The 20,051-nt window shown below is 43.0% G+C and overlaps 2 protein-coding genes across 5 annotated transcripts in view; one reads left to right on the top strand and one right to left on the bottom strand.

The window, feature by feature from the left end:
- Positions 1–11,276, bottom strand: part of CCDC191 (coiled-coil domain containing 191) — a 93,039-nt gene extending 81,763 nt beyond the window's left edge. Inside the window, exons 1-3 of one of the 3 annotated variants that reach the window (XM_004606786.2) lie at positions 11,123–11,276; positions 8,481–8,519; positions 2,833–2,974 (exon numbers count right to left, since the gene is read on the bottom strand). In XM_004606786.2, coding sequence (XP_004606843.2) covers positions 2,833–2,974; positions 8,481–8,519; positions 11,123–11,212 — 271 coding nt within the window. In that variant the 5' untranslated portion in view covers positions 11,213–11,276. Of the gene's footprint in view, positions 1–2,832; positions 2,975–3,667; positions 3,742–8,480; positions 8,520–11,122 lie in introns of those variants that run through there. The other 2 variants (XM_055129150.1, XM_055129149.1) reach the window with 2 other exon arrangements.
- Positions 11,277–11,521: 245 nt separating this feature from the next.
- Positions 11,522–20,051, top strand: part of QTRT2 (queuine tRNA-ribosyltransferase accessory subunit 2) — a 30,612-nt gene continuing 22,082 nt past the window's right edge. Inside the window, exons 1-4 of one of the 2 annotated variants that reach the window (XM_004606713.3) lie at positions 11,522–11,618; positions 14,676–14,896; positions 17,369–17,424; positions 19,328–19,404. In XM_004606713.3, coding sequence (XP_004606770.2) covers positions 14,697–14,896; positions 17,369–17,424; positions 19,328–19,404 — 333 coding nt within the window. In that variant the 5' untranslated portion in view covers positions 11,522–11,618; positions 14,676–14,696. Of the gene's footprint in view, positions 11,619–14,675; positions 14,897–16,912; positions 17,113–17,368; positions 17,425–19,327; positions 19,405–20,051 lie in introns of those variants that run through there. The other variant, XM_055126544.1, reaches the window with a different exon arrangement.

Genomic DNA, 20,051 nt, shown 5'->3' with positions numbered 1-20,051 from the left:
AATTTTCTTTACACCTAGAATAGAATCTATATCTTATGAAAATAAAGGACTTGATTATTGTTCAAAATCTGTTCTTCCAGTGTCTAAAACAGTACTTCACCCAGCATAATAAGATATACACACATATGTAATATGCATACATTTTATATACATATATGTGTGCTGTTTGAGGTATTAAATGAAAAAATAAAAATAAACTGAGTAACTGGAGATACAATCCAGGTGGAAGCTGGCTTCCAGAGTGTGGCACTCCGAATTCCTTCCCTCCTTAGTAGCATCTCCTTCCAAGCCTTCTTTCCGAGTTCCTCCTGATCTCTTTCTCCCTATATAGCAGAGTTCCTTAGGATATCAGTGACTAAAATACTGAACTTAACAGAAGTAGTGTTTGGGGGAGGCAAACTGTCTTTTTGGTCTTTGTATGAAGCAAAGTTTCTAAAAACTAGTAGTGAAATGGTCCATGCACTAAACCAAGTCAGTAAGCTCCTCTTGGCTCCTCAGGCCTGAGATCTCCCTTGAACATGGATCTCGCTTGCTTGTCGCTGTGTTTCTTTGCTTGCCTAATGTCACTCTGGAGAAGCCCCTATTCTCTCTTGAGCACATTACTCCTCTATCTGTCTTCTCATTTCTACGTAAGTTTCATTCAACAAAAATTATTTTGCTTCACTATTTTGCCTCTGCCTTTCCTGTGAGGAGACAAATCTTTTCTGTGAGAAAAAGCTGACAGATGCGAAACACCCGTGCTGATATAGTCCTCGTGTCCTGGTGGCTGAGTTGGGTTGAGCAAAGAGGTGTAAACACCCTCTTTCCTCAAGCCCACCTACCTTGCTCCCCGCTTTACTGAGCCATTGGCAACATTAATTATAAGACTGCTGTCAGTGAAGAGAGGGAGGAGAAGGTATTTAGGCTGCTCTGAGGCAAGGAGAGTATTAAAAAGAATTCTTTGGGATGGAGACATAGTTCAGTGGGTAAGGTGCTTGCTTTGTATGTGGCTGACCCTGCTCTGATGCCGGGACCCCAGATGGCCCTCTGCACATCACTAAAAGCCCCAAGCAGAGCCAAGTGTGGCTCCCCAAAACAAATTAAATAAATAAAATAAAAATAGTTCTATGGTTTCCCCCTTCCCTTCTTTCTGTTGATGGGGAATGACCAGACTGACCGGGGATTGCACACATACTCGGCTCTGTTGCCGGAGCACTAAGCTCTGGTGCTTGCACAAGGCCCCTCCCATTGTGATCTTTATATACACCCGACTGTGATGTGGCCAGAAATCATTTGTAGTGCCTAGGACGAAGATAGCAGAGTTGCCAGGATCTCACATGTGGGAGGCACCAGGATCAGGCTTGAGGCCTGCAACTGGCTTAGTCACTGAGCCACCTCCCTGAGCCTAAAGATACTTTTGCATTCTTGTTTAAACTTCTTACAGGGATGGTGGTTAGTTTTCAGACCACTGTGTATTGTCAAATTGTAGGATACATGTAAGTTTATCCAAAATCTTAACTATTTGGGGTTGCTCAGTCAGCAAAAGAGGCACCACGGTTAAATAAAGGCATGATGGTTATCTTACCTTATCTGGCGTATTGCACCCTTGAGGGTGATCTCAAATAGTGTTACTCAAAGCTGCAGCATGAGCTGCTGGCTACAGTTAACTCCTGCACTAATGTTTCCTCTCTGTGTCCAGACAGACAATCATGGAAATTGCAAATAAACAATTAGAAATTTTTGGAGCAATGTTACAAAATAACTTATTGGATGTAGTTGTTAAAATGTCAACTTTTGTCAATTAAATCTCAATTTAAATAAAATTTGAAGTAAGGGCTGGAGCGATAACACCGTGGGTAGGGCATTTGCCTTGTACGAGACCGACCCAGGTTCTATTCCCAGCATCCCAAGTATGGTCCTCCGAGCATCGCCAGGAGTAATTCCTGAGTGCATGAGCCAGGAGTAACTCCTGTGTAATACCAGGTATGACCCAAAATGCCAAAAAAAATTGAAATATGAAAAAAAACCCAACCCTGCTCTCTATGCAACAGGGACAATTCCTTACAATATATACCTGTTAGGTCATGTATTAGAAAAAACTGCATATAGATTGGGTTCCACTTGGGAGACAAAATGGACATTAAATATAGCCTTACTTATAATGCTGGGACTAACTCAGAGTAAATAAGCCTCATGGCAGTAAAGAGAAATAAAATTTAAGAATAAGAAAGGCTTTTGCCACTCTGGAAAAGACCATGTTTTCTCTTGATCATGTATCCCTCTTTTTTCTCTCATACATATCGCTAAGTAAATTTTTTTTTTTTTTGCTTTTTGGGTCACACCTGGCGATGCACAGGGGTTACTCCTGGCTCTGCACTCAGGAATTACTCCTGGCGGTGCTCAGAGGACCATATGGGATGCTGGGATTTGAACCCAGGTCGGCTGCGTGCAAGGCAAATGCCCTACCCACTGTGCCATTGTTCCAGCCCCATCGCTAAGTAAATTTCTTTTAATAAAAACTATTTTACTTCAGGACTGGAGAGATAGTATGGCAGGTAGGGCACTTGTCTTGAATAAGATCAACCGGGATCAATCCCTGGCACCACACATGTTCCCCTGGTCTCTGCAAGGTATAATCCCTGAGCACAGGATCAGGAGTAAGTCCTAAGAACTGCAGAGTGTGGCCCCACTGCCCCACTCCCTCAGATTCCCCCAAAATTATACTTCGTTGAGAAAAATATAAGAGTAAGAAAAGTTTTCATTCTGTAGCTTGAAATGTATAGAGAATAATGATTAAAAAGTTGTACTTCAAGGATTTATTAACATCATAGCAAAAAAAAAAAATTCTCTCACCTTCAGCATAGATTTCATCATGATCCTCTATTTGTTCAGATGCTTCCAGATCTATAATTTGGTCCAGAAGTCTTTTGGATACATCTGAATTTCCAGAAGAAAAAACTTTGGAAACAGCAAATTCTGAGGCTTTCTCCACTTTCTTCCATATAATAGAAATAAAAATCCATTAATGTAAAAAGTTTTGTAGGATTACAGAATTCATCTTCTCCAAACTCTACTTTTCTGCTATTAAAATATATATATTATAAATTTATTCATTGATTGAATTACCGTGAGAAGTTACAAGGCTTTCAGGTTTAAGTCTCGGTCATACAATGATCAAACATACATCCCTTCACTAGTGCACATTTTCCACCACCAAAACCCCCAGTATGCCCCCCTCCCCCTCCCCCTGCCTGTGTGGTAGATAGTTTCCACATTACTATCTCTACTTTGATTACCTTCAATATTTTGACACCAGTCCCACCTTATTATTTGGAATTTTCCCCCAACACTTAGACCTGCCAAAAAGGCAACATTAGACAATTTGTTTTCTACTGCTGATTATGAATAGCATATGATACCGTGTGGCTGTGAGAGTGGCTGCACGATCTTGGAATTCTACAATTTTAAATAATTAGGTCTGGAGAGATTTCTGCCAAGAGCCACTCAGTTCTGAGATTCTGAGATTCATTTGTGTGTCTCTGGGATCATGACCTTTAAGGAGCTTAACAAGTAGCTGGAGGGGCCATTCATGGGCGGCATCTGGGGTCTCTAGGGCCAGGGGAGGAGAAGGATCGACTCTACCCCTATCCCATGAGGGCCTTCATGTGTCGTCACTGCTGGCCCGTACCTGGATTGCCTAATGAGCTCTGGAAGATGGTGGCCGCCGAGCTTCCTGGGAATGGATGGAGGGACAACACCTTTTCCCATCTGGGGTAGCCCGGCGCAGGTGGCCTAATGCAAAGTCTGGAGGCATTTCATCAAAAGCTGCTCGGTTCCAAGATTCATTTGTGTGTCTCTCTATTAAAATATTTTAATTTTTCCATTTTAGAAGGAACTCTTGAGGCTTAAATATTAATACCAAATAGTCTTTTTATTTATACACAATTAAAATAAAAAACTAGTTTCTACACCACCAAGCCTTTGAGTATGAGTATGAATCAAAGGTAGAGTAGCAACACATTCCTAAATTATCATCCCTGAATGGGACTACCAATCATGTACCAGGCAAATTCTAGGGTCAGTAAAATTTGAATAGTCAATATCCCATAGCCATGTACACTCACTGGCCCAGCTTTATAGATTCAAGGCTAATCTCAGAAGAGATGCAAGCCAAGCTGCAAAAATCCAAGGGTACACAAGTTACAGGTGATAACTCTGGGATGCCCTCACCTTGGAGGAAAAGGACAGACTGAATGCCACCCTGCCCAAACCTTGGCAGCCACAGCCACACTCACATCTGCCACTATGCCAATTGCCTGACTCCAGTGCTTCACAGCTAATCCCTGCAGAGATGCCAAACTGAAAAAATTTCCAGGTACACAGGAAATGTCCAGGCTGAAAACTCTGGGGTCTTCTCAGAGTCGGGGCAGGCAGCCTCCCTGTGCTCCTGTAATTCCAGAAGCCCCAGTAGCCACACCCACACCCCACAGCCTCTGGCATGCCAGCTGCTTAGCCCAGTTGAACTGATCACCTCCAGATTCCACAATGCTGACCACCCAGTAGGAGCACACCAAGTAAGACATGAAAATAACAAAGAAGCCAACTATGCTTCACAAACAAAAGCAATAACACAGAAAGCTCAACTGGCAAGAAACAGCTTAGTTATCCCTCAGACAAAGACTTAATGACCCCCTGGGGAGCTAGAACAATTTTCACAAATTTTCCTTTCCAGAGTATTTTTCAATAACTGCATTACTTATAACAAGCAAAACAAAATAAATTTGTGCCTGCTAAGTGGCACAGAATTGAGAGGTGGATAAAATGGTAGAAAGAAGGCCATACTAGTGGCAGGATTGGTGTTGAAACATTGAATGACCCTAACAGCTCTATTTTGAAAAGTTTTGTAAACCACAGGGTTTAAATAAAATAAGAGATAAATTTTAAAAAGTTGCACTTGTGGGGCTGGAGCAATAGCACAGTGGGTAGGGCGTTTGCCTTACACGCGGCTGACCCGGATTTGATTCCCAGCATCCCATATGGTCCTCTGAGCACCGCCAGGGGTAATTCCTGAGTGCAGAGCCAGGAGCAACCCCTGTGCATTGCCAGGTCTGACCCAAAAAGAAAAAAAAAAAGTTGCACTCGTCATTAAATGTGGTCATCTGGGATAATTTAGTTCAATGTTGAAATAGTAGTTAAAAAAAAAAAAAGGCCAAACTTAGAGGATTGGGGAAGGAATTCGTGATGGTAGGTAAAGTATCTTGGCATTCTGCTTAATCTACATGGCATAAAAGAATTTACTCCTTTCCTGCGTGCTGTTTTACCACTCTCAAAGTTATGAAAATCCCATTCTTGTAGTTCCTCAGGGCAAAACCTTTTCTCCTAAAATCTGTTTTTCTCTCTCATACTGTCTATCAGCAAATCTGTTGGCTCTATATTCAGAATACATCTAGACTCTGATCCCTTCTTGTACTGCTATTTGAACACACCACAATTTCCTGACAGGTTTTATACAATAGCCTCTCTTCATGGCAGCCAAAAGACCCCAGAAAAATGAAAGTTATAACGTCAAATCTCTGGCCAAACCCTTCAGTGGTCCCTGTGTCACAGAAAATAAAGACCAAACTCCTGGGGTTGGAGAGAATGTAGAGTGGTTAATGCATTTGCCTGTACACAGCTGACCCTAATTCAATCTCTGGGAACACATATGGTCCCCTGAGTAATGCAAGAGTGATCCCTGGACATAGGGCCAGGAAGAAGTCCTGCACATAGCCAGTCTGCAAGTGAAGGAAGGTTGAAAACCACTGATTTCGTGCTTTAGTTGTAATGCTGATCTGTGGGGTAGTATATAAAGGGCAGATTCTTTTTTACCAGGTATTAAAATGTGTAAGAATGCAGGTTGGTTTTTTTTTTGATTTTTTGGGTCACACCTGGCGATGCACAGGGGTTACTCGTGGCTCTGCACTCAGGAATTACTCCTGGCAGTGCTCAGGGGACCATATGGGATGCTGGGATTTGAACCCGGGTCGGCCGTGTGCAAGGAAAACTCCCTACCCGCTATGCTATCACTCCAGCCCCCAAGAATGCAGTTTTGAGGGGCTGGAGAGAGAGTACAGTGGGAAGGGCGCTTGCCTTGCATGTGCCTGACCCAGCTTTAATCCCTGGCATCTCATATGGTCTGGTGAGCACCACCAGGAGTAATTCCTGAGTGCAGAGATAGAAGTAAGGCCTGAGCATCACTGGGTGTGCCCCAAAACAAAAAGAAAAAAAAGGAATGCAGTTTGAGGTCATTCACAGTAGTGAGACCTCTTTATCTCTGCCTCTTGCCATCATTCACTTTCTTGCACTCACACTGACTGCCCTGTTTACTTCTCAACCAAGCTCAGTGTGTGTCTACCTCTGAAGCTTTGTGCGTCCTTCTTTATGGGATTGCTTGGCCTCCACATTTCCACGTGATGTGAGGCACCATGCACTGCTGGGGACTGCACCCAAGTCTGAGTGCAATGCATGCTCTGCAGTCCTTCGAGCTAGTTACCTCACATATTAGTTTTAATTTTTCACAGCACACTCACTAACAAATAAACAACTGTGATACCTAAGCTAGGATTAATGAGAGAATTTTCTAGACACAGTGGTGAATCCTGGAATACAGTTCACTGGAGATCCCTCTGGATCCCATGCCAAGCCGATTTCACTGGGGCTCCTCAGATGGACCGGGTGTCCTCTCTCAACCCACTCCAGATGAACTCTCGGTGGCCACAAACTTTAGAAGAAAAACCAGGTACGCGGGAACAGGGTCTGAAGACACCAGGCCACGTGATGGCAGAGACTGTTGTCATTTCCCATCTCTCTATCTGCCCCCTCAGGCTCCTGGCTGTCCTGACCATGAACTGCCTCTGGGCCATATTTAAGTGAGCCACAGGGCTTGATCCAGAGACTCACAAATGAAACTCAAAATGGATTAGCTCTCCACAAAGATGTCTCTGCACCCAAATCATTTACATATTTAGAATTCCAGGATCTTTCATGATATTCATAATAAGCAAAAGAAAATAAATTATCTACAATCTGCCTGTGGCAGTCAGGCTTGAACGGTAGTGGGAAAATTTGAAATAATGGTGATAAGAAGGTGTAATGGTGGTGGGATTGGTGTTGAAATATTGAATGTAACCAAGTAATGCGAACAACCTTATGAAAATAATTTTTTTTTTGCTCTTTGGGTCACACCTGGCATTGCTCAGGGCTGATTCCTGGCTCTGCACTCAGGAATCACTCCTGGCGTTGCTCAGGGGACCATATGGGATGCTGGGAATTGAACCCGGGTCGGCCGCGTTTAAGGCAAACGCTCTGCCCGCTGTACTATTGCTCCAGCCCCCATGAAAATAAATTAAAAAAAAAAAAAAGAAAAAAGAAGAAAACTAGGCAATTTTCCAAAACTAGCCTCCATGGTGGCAGATCCACGTGAGCATCTTCTAAGTCAGGCATTTTGTGACTTAAAAGAAGCCACTTCGTCTCCCTTGGTCAATCTATGCCAGCAGTCTTTACCACAGGCCTCAATTATACCCTTACTTCTCCTATCATCTTTAAACAAAGATTTAATCCTCCAATGGTTTAAACTCTACAGGAATTATACAAGACCTGTGTACTGTTTTATGTCCAGCAATCAACATACTGGCCTGTTAGCAGGTACTTAATAGATACTGATACTAGCCAGATGAATAAAATGGGTGACATTACTACATCTGGATCGAAATCTCTTTGTTTTGTTGTTCATAAAGCTTGCAGTCAAAATATAGGCAGGCAAAAGAATATTTCCCCAGAAAAAAGCTGCATGATTTTGAAACATGTAGGTCAAAAATTAATTGGCAAGTTGCCAAATCAACACTCCAAGGAATGAATCTGAAGGGTTTTAATAGTACTTCTAATTAAATGGTACTTGTACTCAAAAATATACAACACAGAACTAGGAAAGATCTCGGGTTTTTCTAATACAACCTATCCCACCCCACTGAATGTTCAGACAGTCTTCATCAGCCTTAAGTGATCATTTAGAATCTACTTGATTACTTTAATGATAGAAAACACATCTCTTTATTAGAACCCCCACTCCAGTTTTGGAATGCTCTAATCCACAGAAAAGTTTTAGCATAATAGCTTCCTTCATGTGTATTTTAATATAACTATATTATTGTTATGACAATATCTGAGGAAGGCCACAAAATCTTCTACTAAGATTTTTCTTCCCCTGCACCTTCAATCTTCATATGATACTAATGGCACTTGAAAGGCCATGTCTACATCTGTTTTCTTACCACTCATACTTTCATAAGCAGTAAAAAATATGGTAAAAGACTAAAGGGTATAAAATGAAAGCAAAATATATAGTCATGGGAATAAAAATAGCAAATTAAGTATACAATAGAGGTCTAGTATTATTTTTTTTTTCCATTTCATGGTGCCTGACTCTTAATTATCTCCTATTCCTAATTGTGAAATATCCTTACCTTCATCCAATGTTCCACATTGTCAGGATCAAAGGCAGGCTACAGATAATACATGCAGAATATTAATACAAGATTAATACAAGCAACATCTCTATCAACTTTACCACTATATTATTTTTGGGTTTGGGGCCAAACCCAGCAAGGCTCAGGGTTTACTTCTGAATCCGTGTTCACGGATCACTTCTGGAGGGATTTGGGGGGCAGGGGGCATATGTATATGTGATGCCAGAGGCTGAACCTGTGTCAGGTGCATGCAAGGTAAGCACCCTACCTGCAGTACTATCTCTTCAGCGCTCAATATTAATCTTTCTCGATGAACAAAGTATATGGGAAAGTATCCTCTACTCTTTCCTCAAAGCATTTAATTAGAAAATTCCACAACAGCAGCACATAAGAGTGATGGTAGCAAAAGAAAACATGAAATCTTCTCTGGGATACTTTCTGACTACTTTATTGTTTTAATTGGGCCCGCTCAGAATCCTGTTTTAATTGACAAGGGATAGGGTGAGCCAGGGTTGTTTTTTTTTTAAGCTCTCCACAATTAAGACTCAAGCCAGAAAAAATGCTAGATAAACTATTCCTTACAAAAAACAAGGAACAGGGAAGGATTGGGGGAGCATGTTCAACCGGTTCAGTGCATGCTTTGCTTAACAAGAGCCTAGATTCATTCTCATGCACTGCATGTATCCCATGCATTGAGCCAGGAATCGTCCATAAAAACTTACAGATGTGGTCCCAGAGCCAAAGCAAATCAAAACAAAACACAAATAAATATATAAATTAAAATAAACACTGATTGATCAGATTACCTAAATGCCATGAAGATAAACCTGCTTGGGGAAAGGTGTACCTCTCTAAATCCCTCTTTTCTCAAACAGCCTGTAGCAAGAGGCATTCTGGAACAGGGATTTTTTTTTTTAATGTAATTAAAAAATTTTTTTTTAAATGTAATAAGAATTAGCAGAAAGTCTGGAGAGAAAGTACAGTGGATAGTCTACTTGTGGTTGACCCAGATTCTATTCCTGGTACCCATATCGTCTCCTGAGCACTGCCAGGAGTGATCTCTGGGCACATACCAGGTATAAGGCCTGAGTATTATGGATGTGGCCCAAAATTGGAGGGAAAAAAAGTTAGAGGGTGAGGTAAAGGGTAATCAATCTTATCTGTTTTTCAAAGGAAATACTGAGTAGTAATCACCTATCTTTACTCTGAGATACTAATTTAAATTAGAAATCAGATCAATAAGACATCTTCTTTCTTAACTCTCTGTATCATAAGCTTGCATAATTTCTTCTAGCAGCTAGCAAACAGAGGCATTTGCTTTGCTAATAATTAAGGTACTTATTATTTTAAAATAAGGGAATATCTAAACTGGCATAATGACACATGGAGGAGGGAAAGGTGTAACATGTTAACTTACATAACACTTCACCTTCAAAATCCCTTTCAGATACCTAATTAATGCAGCAGTACGGCTGAATAATTTTGTGAATAATTTTGTTGCCAGAACAAAGAAAGAGCTGAGCCAATTAAAACACAGCTGAATTTCAAAAAAAGCGCATGTTTCTACCAGTTTATCATTTAAGCAGGAACAATGAGCTCTAACATCAAAATTTTTTTCTTTCTGGAGTCCAAGAAGTTGTCCCAAATTTTTACCTCATCATCAAGTCTATACCTGTAACTTATTTTGGTCCCAAATAAGGGTCTGATTCATTACAAGGGAAGCAGACTCCACCCCAAAGCTCTCTAATGCTCCTGCAGGCAACCCTCAGTATCTGGGTTAGTTGGTATATTTAGAATAAACTGCAGGCACAATTGCCTAGGGCCCTCTCGAAGATCACATGTCTATAAGACATTTTTTAAGGAAGTGGATCTTCACAGTGCAAACAGCTGGTGAAACTGCTCTGGAATAAAGCTGAGAAGTTTCTCCATTTTAGTATTCCTAATTTACAGTGAAAACATTAAGTTTTCTGTTTTAAAAAAGGTAGCGCCTGGCGAGCTATGTCCTTGCATTTATCATTTCCATATTTCAAGTTTAAAATTGGGAAATTCGTTTTCCAGGACCTGGGCTATTACTGTATCAACGGAGAAAGCAAATTATAGATTCCATTTTGGATAGGAAGAGAGACTGAAAAATTCAAGTGAATCAGTCAGTAGCGATGCATGGTCAATACCCACTTCCAAGTCTGAGTTCTCTTTAGAGGGTTTTGAGGTGGAGAACTGAAGAGCTTCCCTTTCCAATTAGTTACAGTACGTTCATTATACTTTGCAAATCATCATCATCATCATTATTATTTTTAGAGTAGGAAATGAAAGAATGTGCGGGAAGTTCTTGAAAATTGATTGTGGAGCTGGCAAGTGGGAGGAGTTGGCTGATTCTGTGACTCCGGATGGGCACTCGCCTGAGTTTCTGGACTTTGAGAAATGCATGACACGGTAACTAACGGTTCCTCTGTGAGGCTGCCCACCAAAGCCATAGGGCCCCCAGACCCCAAAGCTCCTGGGCTCTTAACCTCCGGGTGATGCTGGCGACTGGGAGAGGCCAGGGTCGGGGCGGGTCAGGTCAGGATGCTCCCGGGAAAGAGAGGGAGGCAGGCGGGGCCAGGCTCGCGTCCCCGGAGCTCCCGGCTGGCATTGATCACCTGGGGGTTTGGCTTCCTCGTAAACTGCCTCCAGCGATTCAGCTCCGTCCTCTTCCTCGAGGAGGAACCTTCCTGAGGGGCCAACAGCATTGTGCAGGTTCCGGGCCCGGCCGTGGACCAGATCGCCCACAGCCCTTCTTCTGCCTCTGCGGCCGGCACCGCTCCCTGGGAGTTGTAGTTCTCTCTCCCTTGCACGGCAGGCGGGGAAAGGCGCCGTCGAACCACAATTCCCAGGAGGTATTGCGGAGGCCGGGTGCGTGCCTTCGGTTGCCTTTGGCAACGAACGCGGCCCGGAAGCATCGCGGCCGCCGTAGTGCGCCTTGGCCGTCCAGTCCCCGTTTTGCGGCGCGTGGCTATGACGTAGGCTCTCCTGATTGGCTCGGGCGCGGAGGCGGGGGTTTGGGGAGCCGCCGGCGCTCTAGGTTGCACACGTGCAAACGGGAAAGCAAGGAGCTGGGAGGCCCGCTGGGACCCCCCAAAGCTGGGAAACTTGCAGGTAAGTGTTCCCTTTTCTGAAGGTGTGTTGGCCGCTCCGGGCGGGTGAAGAGAATCGCGGCCGGACACTTCCTGATTGTGTTGCAGCGTTGGACCCCCGCCCTGTCGCTCCTTCCTGTTGGCGTCTCTTGGTTTCTGGCTCCCAGATGCTGTGAGCTTGACCACAGCTCTGAGAGGACTCGGAGACCCTAAAAGCCGGCCTCTGTCCCAAAGGTCAGGGGCTCTGCGGGAGGCCTCCTGGGCTGCGGGGAGGGTCTAAAACCCCAGAACCAACCCTGGAGGTGGCTCACGCATTGTAGAGATCCTATTCGTAAAGGTAGAATCTAGACGTCCCCGGGGAATTTGGAATTCTTTCTGTCCTGGAATCCATCGGGGGTCGAAAGGCAGAGCCGACTATGGAAGCTGGAATTTGAACCCAACTTCTTTTGTGACTGTGTGACCTTGGGGAACTTGTTTAAGTTACTGTGTTTCCTGCCTTCTTTACTCACAAGTCAAAAGGAGACCTTAATGCTCTAATGTTGTAATCACGGTCAGGAAATGCAAAAGAGTTCAGGGGGGAGAGGAACGAGATCTGGGAAGCCAGTGGCTAGAGTTGTTGCCGAGATCATAGGACTGGAGTTGGAAACCGATGTCCATCAGGAGGGCGATGGCTGAATGAATCCATTCATTCAAACTGTGGATTATCAAGAAGTAGTTATTCTTATTTCTTTGAAGGAGAGACATAATTGGCTTTTTGGTTATTCAAAGAAAGACACTCCTTTTGTCTTAAGAGGGAAGCAAATTGTAGAGAACTGCATCCTTATAGAATTTTGTTTTTACGTAATTGGGGCAGGGGGGTGGTGGTCAGGGAGTTCTGGGTCACACTTTGGCAGTGCTCAGGCCCTTCTCCTTGGCATGGTGCTCTGATGCCAAGTGCTGGGTCGAATTCTGGTGCTGCTGTATGAGCTGCAGCCTTCTCAGCCGTCCGCCTGGCCCTATTTATGTGTTGTACTAATGAAAAACTTTCCTCCCATGAGCAGATATGTTTAACTGTTTGTATGAGTATGTGTATAGGTTGTACACACTGGGGAAGATAGACAGAGGCAGAGACTCCTGTCTGGGAGAAACAGAAAAGAAGATCACTAAGAACACTACAGCAAAATAGAAAATATAAGTATAAAATGTTGTCTTAACATTATAGTTGATGTGTAAACTACTATTACTTACCTGGATTTGATTTAACTCACTGTAGAAAAGCAGATTATCTTAAGTTCCTAAGACGTTTTCATTGCTGATCTCACATAATTTATTAATAAACTGAAAAAATGAAAGCATGAGTTGATGAGAAAAGATAATAAAAATCGGAGTCTTTATAGAATCCTAAATTTTTTCTTGGCATTTTGGGTCACACCCAGCAATAATACTCAGGGCAGTCCTGAGTATTACGTCCTCATTCTGCACTCAGGAATTACTCCTGGTGGTGTTCGGGAGATCATACTGGGATGCTGGCAATCGAAATAGGGTTGGCTGCACGCAAGGCAAATGCCCTAAATGCTGAACTATCACTCCAGCCCCTAAATGTGATTACCCTGTGAAGATTCTTTATACCTTTTTTAATGTATTTAATTTTAAAAATAGGGTGTACCTTTCTATCAACTAGATTACATAATGTTCAATTCATGAATCATTAAAGCCAATAAAATCTTAGTATCAAAAAACAACTAGGATGTAAATTTAAACTGTCAGGAGGGTGGCAAGCAGAGAGATAAAGTGGGTAGGAAGCTTGCCTTTCATGGGGCCTACCTTTGTTCTATCCACAGGACCCTGTATGGTCTCCAGAGTCCCACCAGGAGTGACCCCTGAGCACAGAGCTAGGAGCAAGCCCTTAGCACCATCAGGTGTGACCCCTTCACCCTCCACCTCAAAATTAAACTTTTCTTGGATGAGAGTGTGCTTGTAAGTGGCGCTCAAGACACTCTGGTGGCTCTTCCCAGCAGTTCTCAGCCAGCTGGATGTGGGTTCGAGACAAGGGTCCTGGGGTACAGGGGATTACCCAGTTTAACAGGAAAACTTTCATTGGGTCATGCAGAAAATTATTCTTATTTCCAAAGTTGCTAAAGAACTGCATTGACTTATTTCAATATATGAATCAAGTGCAACATTATCATTTCTAAATAAAATTTCAGCTAATGCAGGTGAGGCTTATTTGGCAGCATCTTTAAAAGTGGTGGACTCTTGTATGTATGTATGTATGTATGTATTTGCCTTTTTTGCATCACACCAAGCAGTGCTCAAGGCTTGTGCTCAGGAATTACTCCTGGTAGTGTTCTGGAGACCATATGCTGCTCCAGAGATTGAACCAGGTCAGCTGTACGCAAGGCAAACGCCCTTACTTCTGTACTCTCCCTCCGTCCCAAATGGTGGGCTTTAGAGAACACTGTAATATAAAACTTAGAGGACAGGATATACAGGATAAAACTTTGAAGCTGTGATAATTTATCTACTTTGAAAAATGGGCTAAGTTCAATTGGTAGTAATTCCAGAAGATATAGAATTTGTAGATACAGTAGTGAAATGTTAACAAAATGTGGTATATCCATTGTCATTTTATATATTATATGCCATGCTTGGCTACGTAGGTTTGTAGGGCATTTTAAGAAGTGGAATTCAGGGACTGAAATGGGTAGGGCACTTGCCTTCATGCTGCTGATCCCAGGTTTGATGACCAGTATCACATATGGTTCCCCAAATACTACTCTGAACATAGAGTCAGGAGTAAGCCCAGAGTACTCCTGGGTGTGTACTATCCAATCCCTCTTTCCACAAAAAGAAATAAAATTTAGGATTTATGATTAACAATCAGGAAATTAATTGATAAAACTTTATTCTTTCCTCCTTATGTGTCTGTAAAAATTAGGAAATGTATTTTTTTCCTTTAAATATTTTTGTTTTCCCAATTATAAACTTATACTCAATAGCTTATGAATCACATATATGTACTGTATTGTTTCTCTTAAACCATCTGGGAATCTTCTCAGAAATTGTTTTAATGCTTTTTCTCCCCCCTCTTATAAATTAGGACCTAGAGGAATCAATTAAGATGAAGTTGAATCTTTCCAAGGTAGTTAATGGCTGTCGCCTAGGAAAAATCAAAAACCTCGGCAAAGCAGGGGACCTCGCCATGGACATTCCAGGCTGCCTCCTGTACACCAGGACGGGCTCAGCCCCGCACCTCACCCATCATACTCTGCATCGCATCCACGGGCTCCCGGCCATGACGCAGCTTACACTCTCCTCCCTGTGAGTACTACACTCAGCCCCTTCCGGCAGCAGTCTGGGATAGTTACTTCCCTAATAAGGTTGAGTTTTCAAAAGATGTTATTTTTGCTCCTATATACAAAATCTGTTAGGTTTTAATTTGCCGAAAGAGATATTTTTAAGATATTATATATCATTGGGCCTTAATCTGGAAACACAGGCCAGGCCTATGTGCTGGAGCTACTTAAAAGTATGATTCTATAGGGCCCTAATTGCCACTGTTTGCGGGTGCGGGTGGGAGGATGACACAGGGCAGGGCTTGTTCTGTGATAGGGTTTCCTAAACTTGATCCACTTATGACCCCTTTGACCTGAGAGATGAACCATGGGTGAGCACTGGCACCTTGGATTCTATCATGTGTTTGATTTCGAATTCACTTTTGGTTGCTGTGCATTCAGAAACCTTTTACTATTGTCTAAAAAACTGCCAGGGGAGACCCTGACAGCAGGTTCGTGGGTGGTCCCGGGCCGCTCGCCTAGCCGGGGCGGCCCAGGCCATGGGGCAGAGAGAAGAGGGCCAAGCTTGTTGATTAATCAGTTGCCGTTTATTCCATTCTCTCCACGTACCTGGGAGTACAACGCTCCAGTCTCTCTGAGCTCCCCATTCTAGTCTCACACTGCCCCTCATTCCCACCTTCTCCTATCTCTCCCGCTCATCTCTCCACGGCTCTCTCTCTCCTCTCTGGATTCTGCTTCTGACCTCTGGATTCTTTTTTTTTTCTTTTTGGGTCACACCCTGCGATGTACAGGGGTTACTCCTGGCTCATGCACTCAGGAATTAACTCCTGGTGGTGCTCTGGGGACCATATGGGATGCTGGGAATTGAACCCGGGTTGGCCACGTGCAAAGCAAATGCCCTACCCACTGTACTATGTCTCCAACCCCTGACCTCTGGATTCTGACTGTGACTCTTCCAAGGACTCCCTGACTCCCCTTTTCTGTCTCTCCCCACTCTTCTCTTCACCTCTTGCCCTCTGGGCCCACTGCTACTGTCTGGTAGCAGAATCACCATGTTCAAAGGAAACACCACCTAGAGACATTCCAAAACCCTTCCTGACTGCCCTTGGGCAAAATACTTAAGGTATTTTTCTCCTTTCCTCAGTGCAATAACTCAATCAACATCTTAATACTAGTTATTTTCATATGGGCACTGTAAGAGATACATTGAAGCTTGTAGGGCAGCTCTCCTGGGAACATCTTGCCACAGACTCAGACCATGTTCACTCAGGCCAGATCAATCATTCCTAACCTTAGCAGGGTCTGAATCTAGTTATTGCTTTTTGGATCATGGCAGCATTTGTCCATGGCCAAGCTCTTAACTTATAGTTAAGCATTAGGCACTTTGGCCAGGCCCATCTCGATGCCAGGGTAGCACACAACTCATCGCTTGCCCTGGGTCCATCCCATCCCTCATTGGGACCCTGCCTTTGGGGGTGCTGGGAAGTAAGGGCAGCTGAGGCTTAGGTCAAGAGAACAGATGCCCAGGAGAAAAGTATCATGTAGAGTCAAATGACTCTCAGGTTACAAAAGCATAGCATTTGCTAAGTCTTCCTGTGTCCATACAAAAGAACTTGGCTCTAATCTGAATAAACTATGCAAAGGACTTAAGGAGAAGAGGAAAATGGTATTTACAAGTCAACAGAGCACAGAGAAAGAAATTACAGATAAACCCAGAGGAATGGGAGCACTGTGATGGGAGTAATCCAAATAAATCTAAGCTACATGTGGCAATCCTATCCTACACTATTGTCAGATATTTGGTAACCCCCCCACTTCCATTAAATTATACATGAGCCACAGCTAGACTCCGATAGCTGAGCTTGGAGTCCATTGCTAAATCTTATGCATCAGCCTCAGAGTGTCTCTTTCCTTTTGTGCATTACTAGTTCTAGTTGCTGTTAGTTAATAAATCATTTTGTGAAAACAGAACTAATGGAACTGGATTATTTTGTGTGGTATACATAGTGACTATTCTTTTTTTTCTTCTTGGGTCACACTCAGCGATGCTCAGGGGTTACTCCTGGCTCTGCACTCAGGAATTACTCCTGGCGGTGCTCGGGGGACCATATGGGATGCTGGGACTCGAACCTGGGTTGTCCGCGTACAAGGCAAATGCCCTGCCTGCTGTGCTGTCACTCCAGCCTATAGTAAATATTCTTAATGGAAGAACCTGCTATATGATCAAGAAACAGGGAAAAGGTAACCCAGATATGCTGATGTAGTTGATCATTATCAGTTTTTCTTCACTGGTGCCATCTACAAATTGAAAATGTTTACTTAATCTAATGAACCCAGCCTAGTAGATTGGGCATTTGAATGGTAATGTATCTTGTGTTCAAGAATACATATACTTCCACGTGGAACATATACTGCCACATAGCTGGTCTAGAAAAGGGAGAAAGAACTTTTGTGTAGTAGCTGTAAATTTTGTACTTATTTTCTGTTTTGCTTACAGCGCAGAACATCATGAAGTCTTGGCAGAGTATAAGGAAGGAGTTGGAAAATTTATAGGTAAAAGTTAAACTACTTAAATTTGGACTTTGGGAGATGCTATTGGTTCTTTGATTGTTTTAAAAAATATATATATGTTCAACAAACATCTTGAACATTTAAGAACCAGGTATCAGGGGCCTGGAGACATAGTACAGTGGGTAAAGTATTTGTCTTGCACGTACCTGATCCAGGTTCAATGCCTGGTACCTGATGTTTCCCCAAGTACCACCAGGAGTGCTGTTGGTGTGTGCCAAAAACCAACAATAAAAAGAAGACAATGGTGATGATGATGATGAATGGGAAACAGTTGCTATTCTCCTGGAATCAGAACCTAGTTGAGAATAAGAGGAATAGGTAATTCTAGAGTGTGGTGACAGCTTTGATGCGATTTGGGTTATCAGAGGGAAGAGTATATAACCTGTTGTACAGTGCATGGGGAAGGAGGACAGAATAAAACTTTGAGGGCCACACCTGAGTGTGCATGGGGCTTCTTCCTGGCAGTGCTGCAGGGACCGTAAGGGATGCCAGGGATCAAACTCAGGGTAGCTGCATGCACCTGGTATACTATGCTATACTATACACTAAGAAAGGGTTCTTGCGAAAGTAGTTAAGGGCACACTCATTTGCGGCTCTGTCAGGGGGTGGGCTAGTCATACGCTAGACAGTTGTGGGCATATTGTCCAACACAGAGCTGAGACTTCTAGGTGAAGTGTTGCAAAGGGCGTAATCAAAGATCCTAACAGCCTCCTCATATTTGAGACTGCAATGGACAGTAGAGGAAGCAGTTGATGAAAAGCTATGTCTAATATGTTAGTATTTTTTTGTTCCAGAAATTGATTTTCTATACAGGTGTGCATGTACATTTATCTATAGGTAATGTTTAACAGTGACATCTAGGGAAACAATTCTGCCACAGACCAATTTCTTCTAGCATCTAGGAGTCACTAAAATGAGTGAAAATTCCAATGCCATTAGTTTTGTGGGTTTTTTTTTTTTTTTTTTTTAAGTCTTCTGTGTCTGGAGCCATAGTATCTTGTTGGTTGTCACACAGCCCTTTGTTTCAGTTAGGGCATTTTATTGGTTTTTGTTTTGTTTTGGAGTAACACCCGACATTGCACCGGGGTTACTCCTGGCTCTGCATTCAGGAATTACTCCTGGTGGTACTGGGGGACCATATGGCTTGCTGGGAATCGAACCCGGGTCAGCCTCAGTCAGGGCATTTTACAATATCATTTTTCTTTATCTTATTTGGATTTTATCTTTTTTGTTTTGGTTTCATTCTTAGGCCACATCTGGCTCTTGTTAGGGCATACTTGCAGCTCTCTGCTCATTGGGGCCTTGCGATGCAGGAGATCAAACCTGTATCTCCTCCACACAAAGCAAGGGTTTAGCCTGCTGAGCCATCTCTCTAGCCCCACAGGGGCTGATAAACCGAAGAAACTCATCTTGCATCTGTGAAGGTTACTGAAAATAAGATGAATTTGCGATGTCCTACAACTTCCCTATAACTCTGCACTTGACACCTATTATATGGCTTTATTATTAATGAGATCACCTTTGACCCTATGATTTCATCTAACAGCTAGTTTCTCTAAAATGAGTGTACTTGATACTAAATTTTTCAAAGCAGATCAACATGTTATTAAACATGTTCATTGTATCTCATACTTATAACTCCTTTCTAATAGCTCATTACGTCATTAGACAAGAGCCTTTGCATTAAATTCTCCTTTTAAATTAACGGGTCTCAAAGCAATCTTTTTTGACAGGCCTCTCGTAGATCATAAGATCAGGTATGAGCAGCATACTGTGTTTAGAGTTGTTTTACCCAGAAGTACAAATTACGCAGCTGCTCTCTGTTATAACACAGGGTAATCATTGATGGAAGCACTTTCAAGGGTTCTTCTTTATATTCACACAGGCATGCCAGATTCACTGTTCTACTGCTCCCTGCACGATCCGGTTAGCCCTTGCCCTGCTGGTTATGTAACAAACAAGGTGCGTCTTCAGAAGGGTCTCTGAGACTGCAGTTCTGTCCCTGGCAGGCAGCCTCATCACCCTCTGTCAAGTTCTGGACACCACCGCCTCAGATGCTGCCCTGTGCCTCGCCCCCTTTATCTCTTTCTGTAGTCGATGGGTTGATTCATGGGTGATAAAGTAGCGCTGCCGGGGTATGGCGTTAAAGTAAGAAATCCATCACAACATTGCTACAAAAGAATTGGGGGTGAAGGAGGGTCAAGTACAGTTCCCAAAAAAGAAATTGCTACAAGAGTGGAAAACAAGTCTTTTGATAACCATGCTATATCTGCAATTTTTACAACCTCAGGAAGAGTGGGCAAAGTTGCTGATGAGTGTTTCACATGTAGAACTATATATAGTAGAACCTCACTAGAATACGGCTGGCTTTCAGACAGAATTGGAAAAAAGTTGGTTCCATAGCCATAGATTTTAACCAGTAAAGAACATCATTAGAAGAACTTCCTTGGGAGCTGTTCACCTTTAAATGAAACAGGGAGCCATTGCCTCTGGTGAAGCTTTGCTGTCTAATGCTATCTTACCAATGCACATACTTTTCTGGCACCAGCTGGCATTTTTGTCAACAAATTTTGGGCGGTTTGTTTCTGTGTTTCTTGGGTGGGTGGAGG

This window comes from Sorex araneus, chromosome 2, assembly GCF_027595985.1.
Source record: "Sorex araneus isolate mSorAra2 chromosome 2, mSorAra2.pri, whole genome shotgun sequence".
Taxonomy (NCBI): domain Eukaryota; kingdom Metazoa; phylum Chordata; class Mammalia; order Eulipotyphla; family Soricidae; genus Sorex; species Sorex araneus.
Note: the sequence above shows the minus strand (reverse complement) of the source record. Positions and strands in the feature narration are given on the sequence as shown.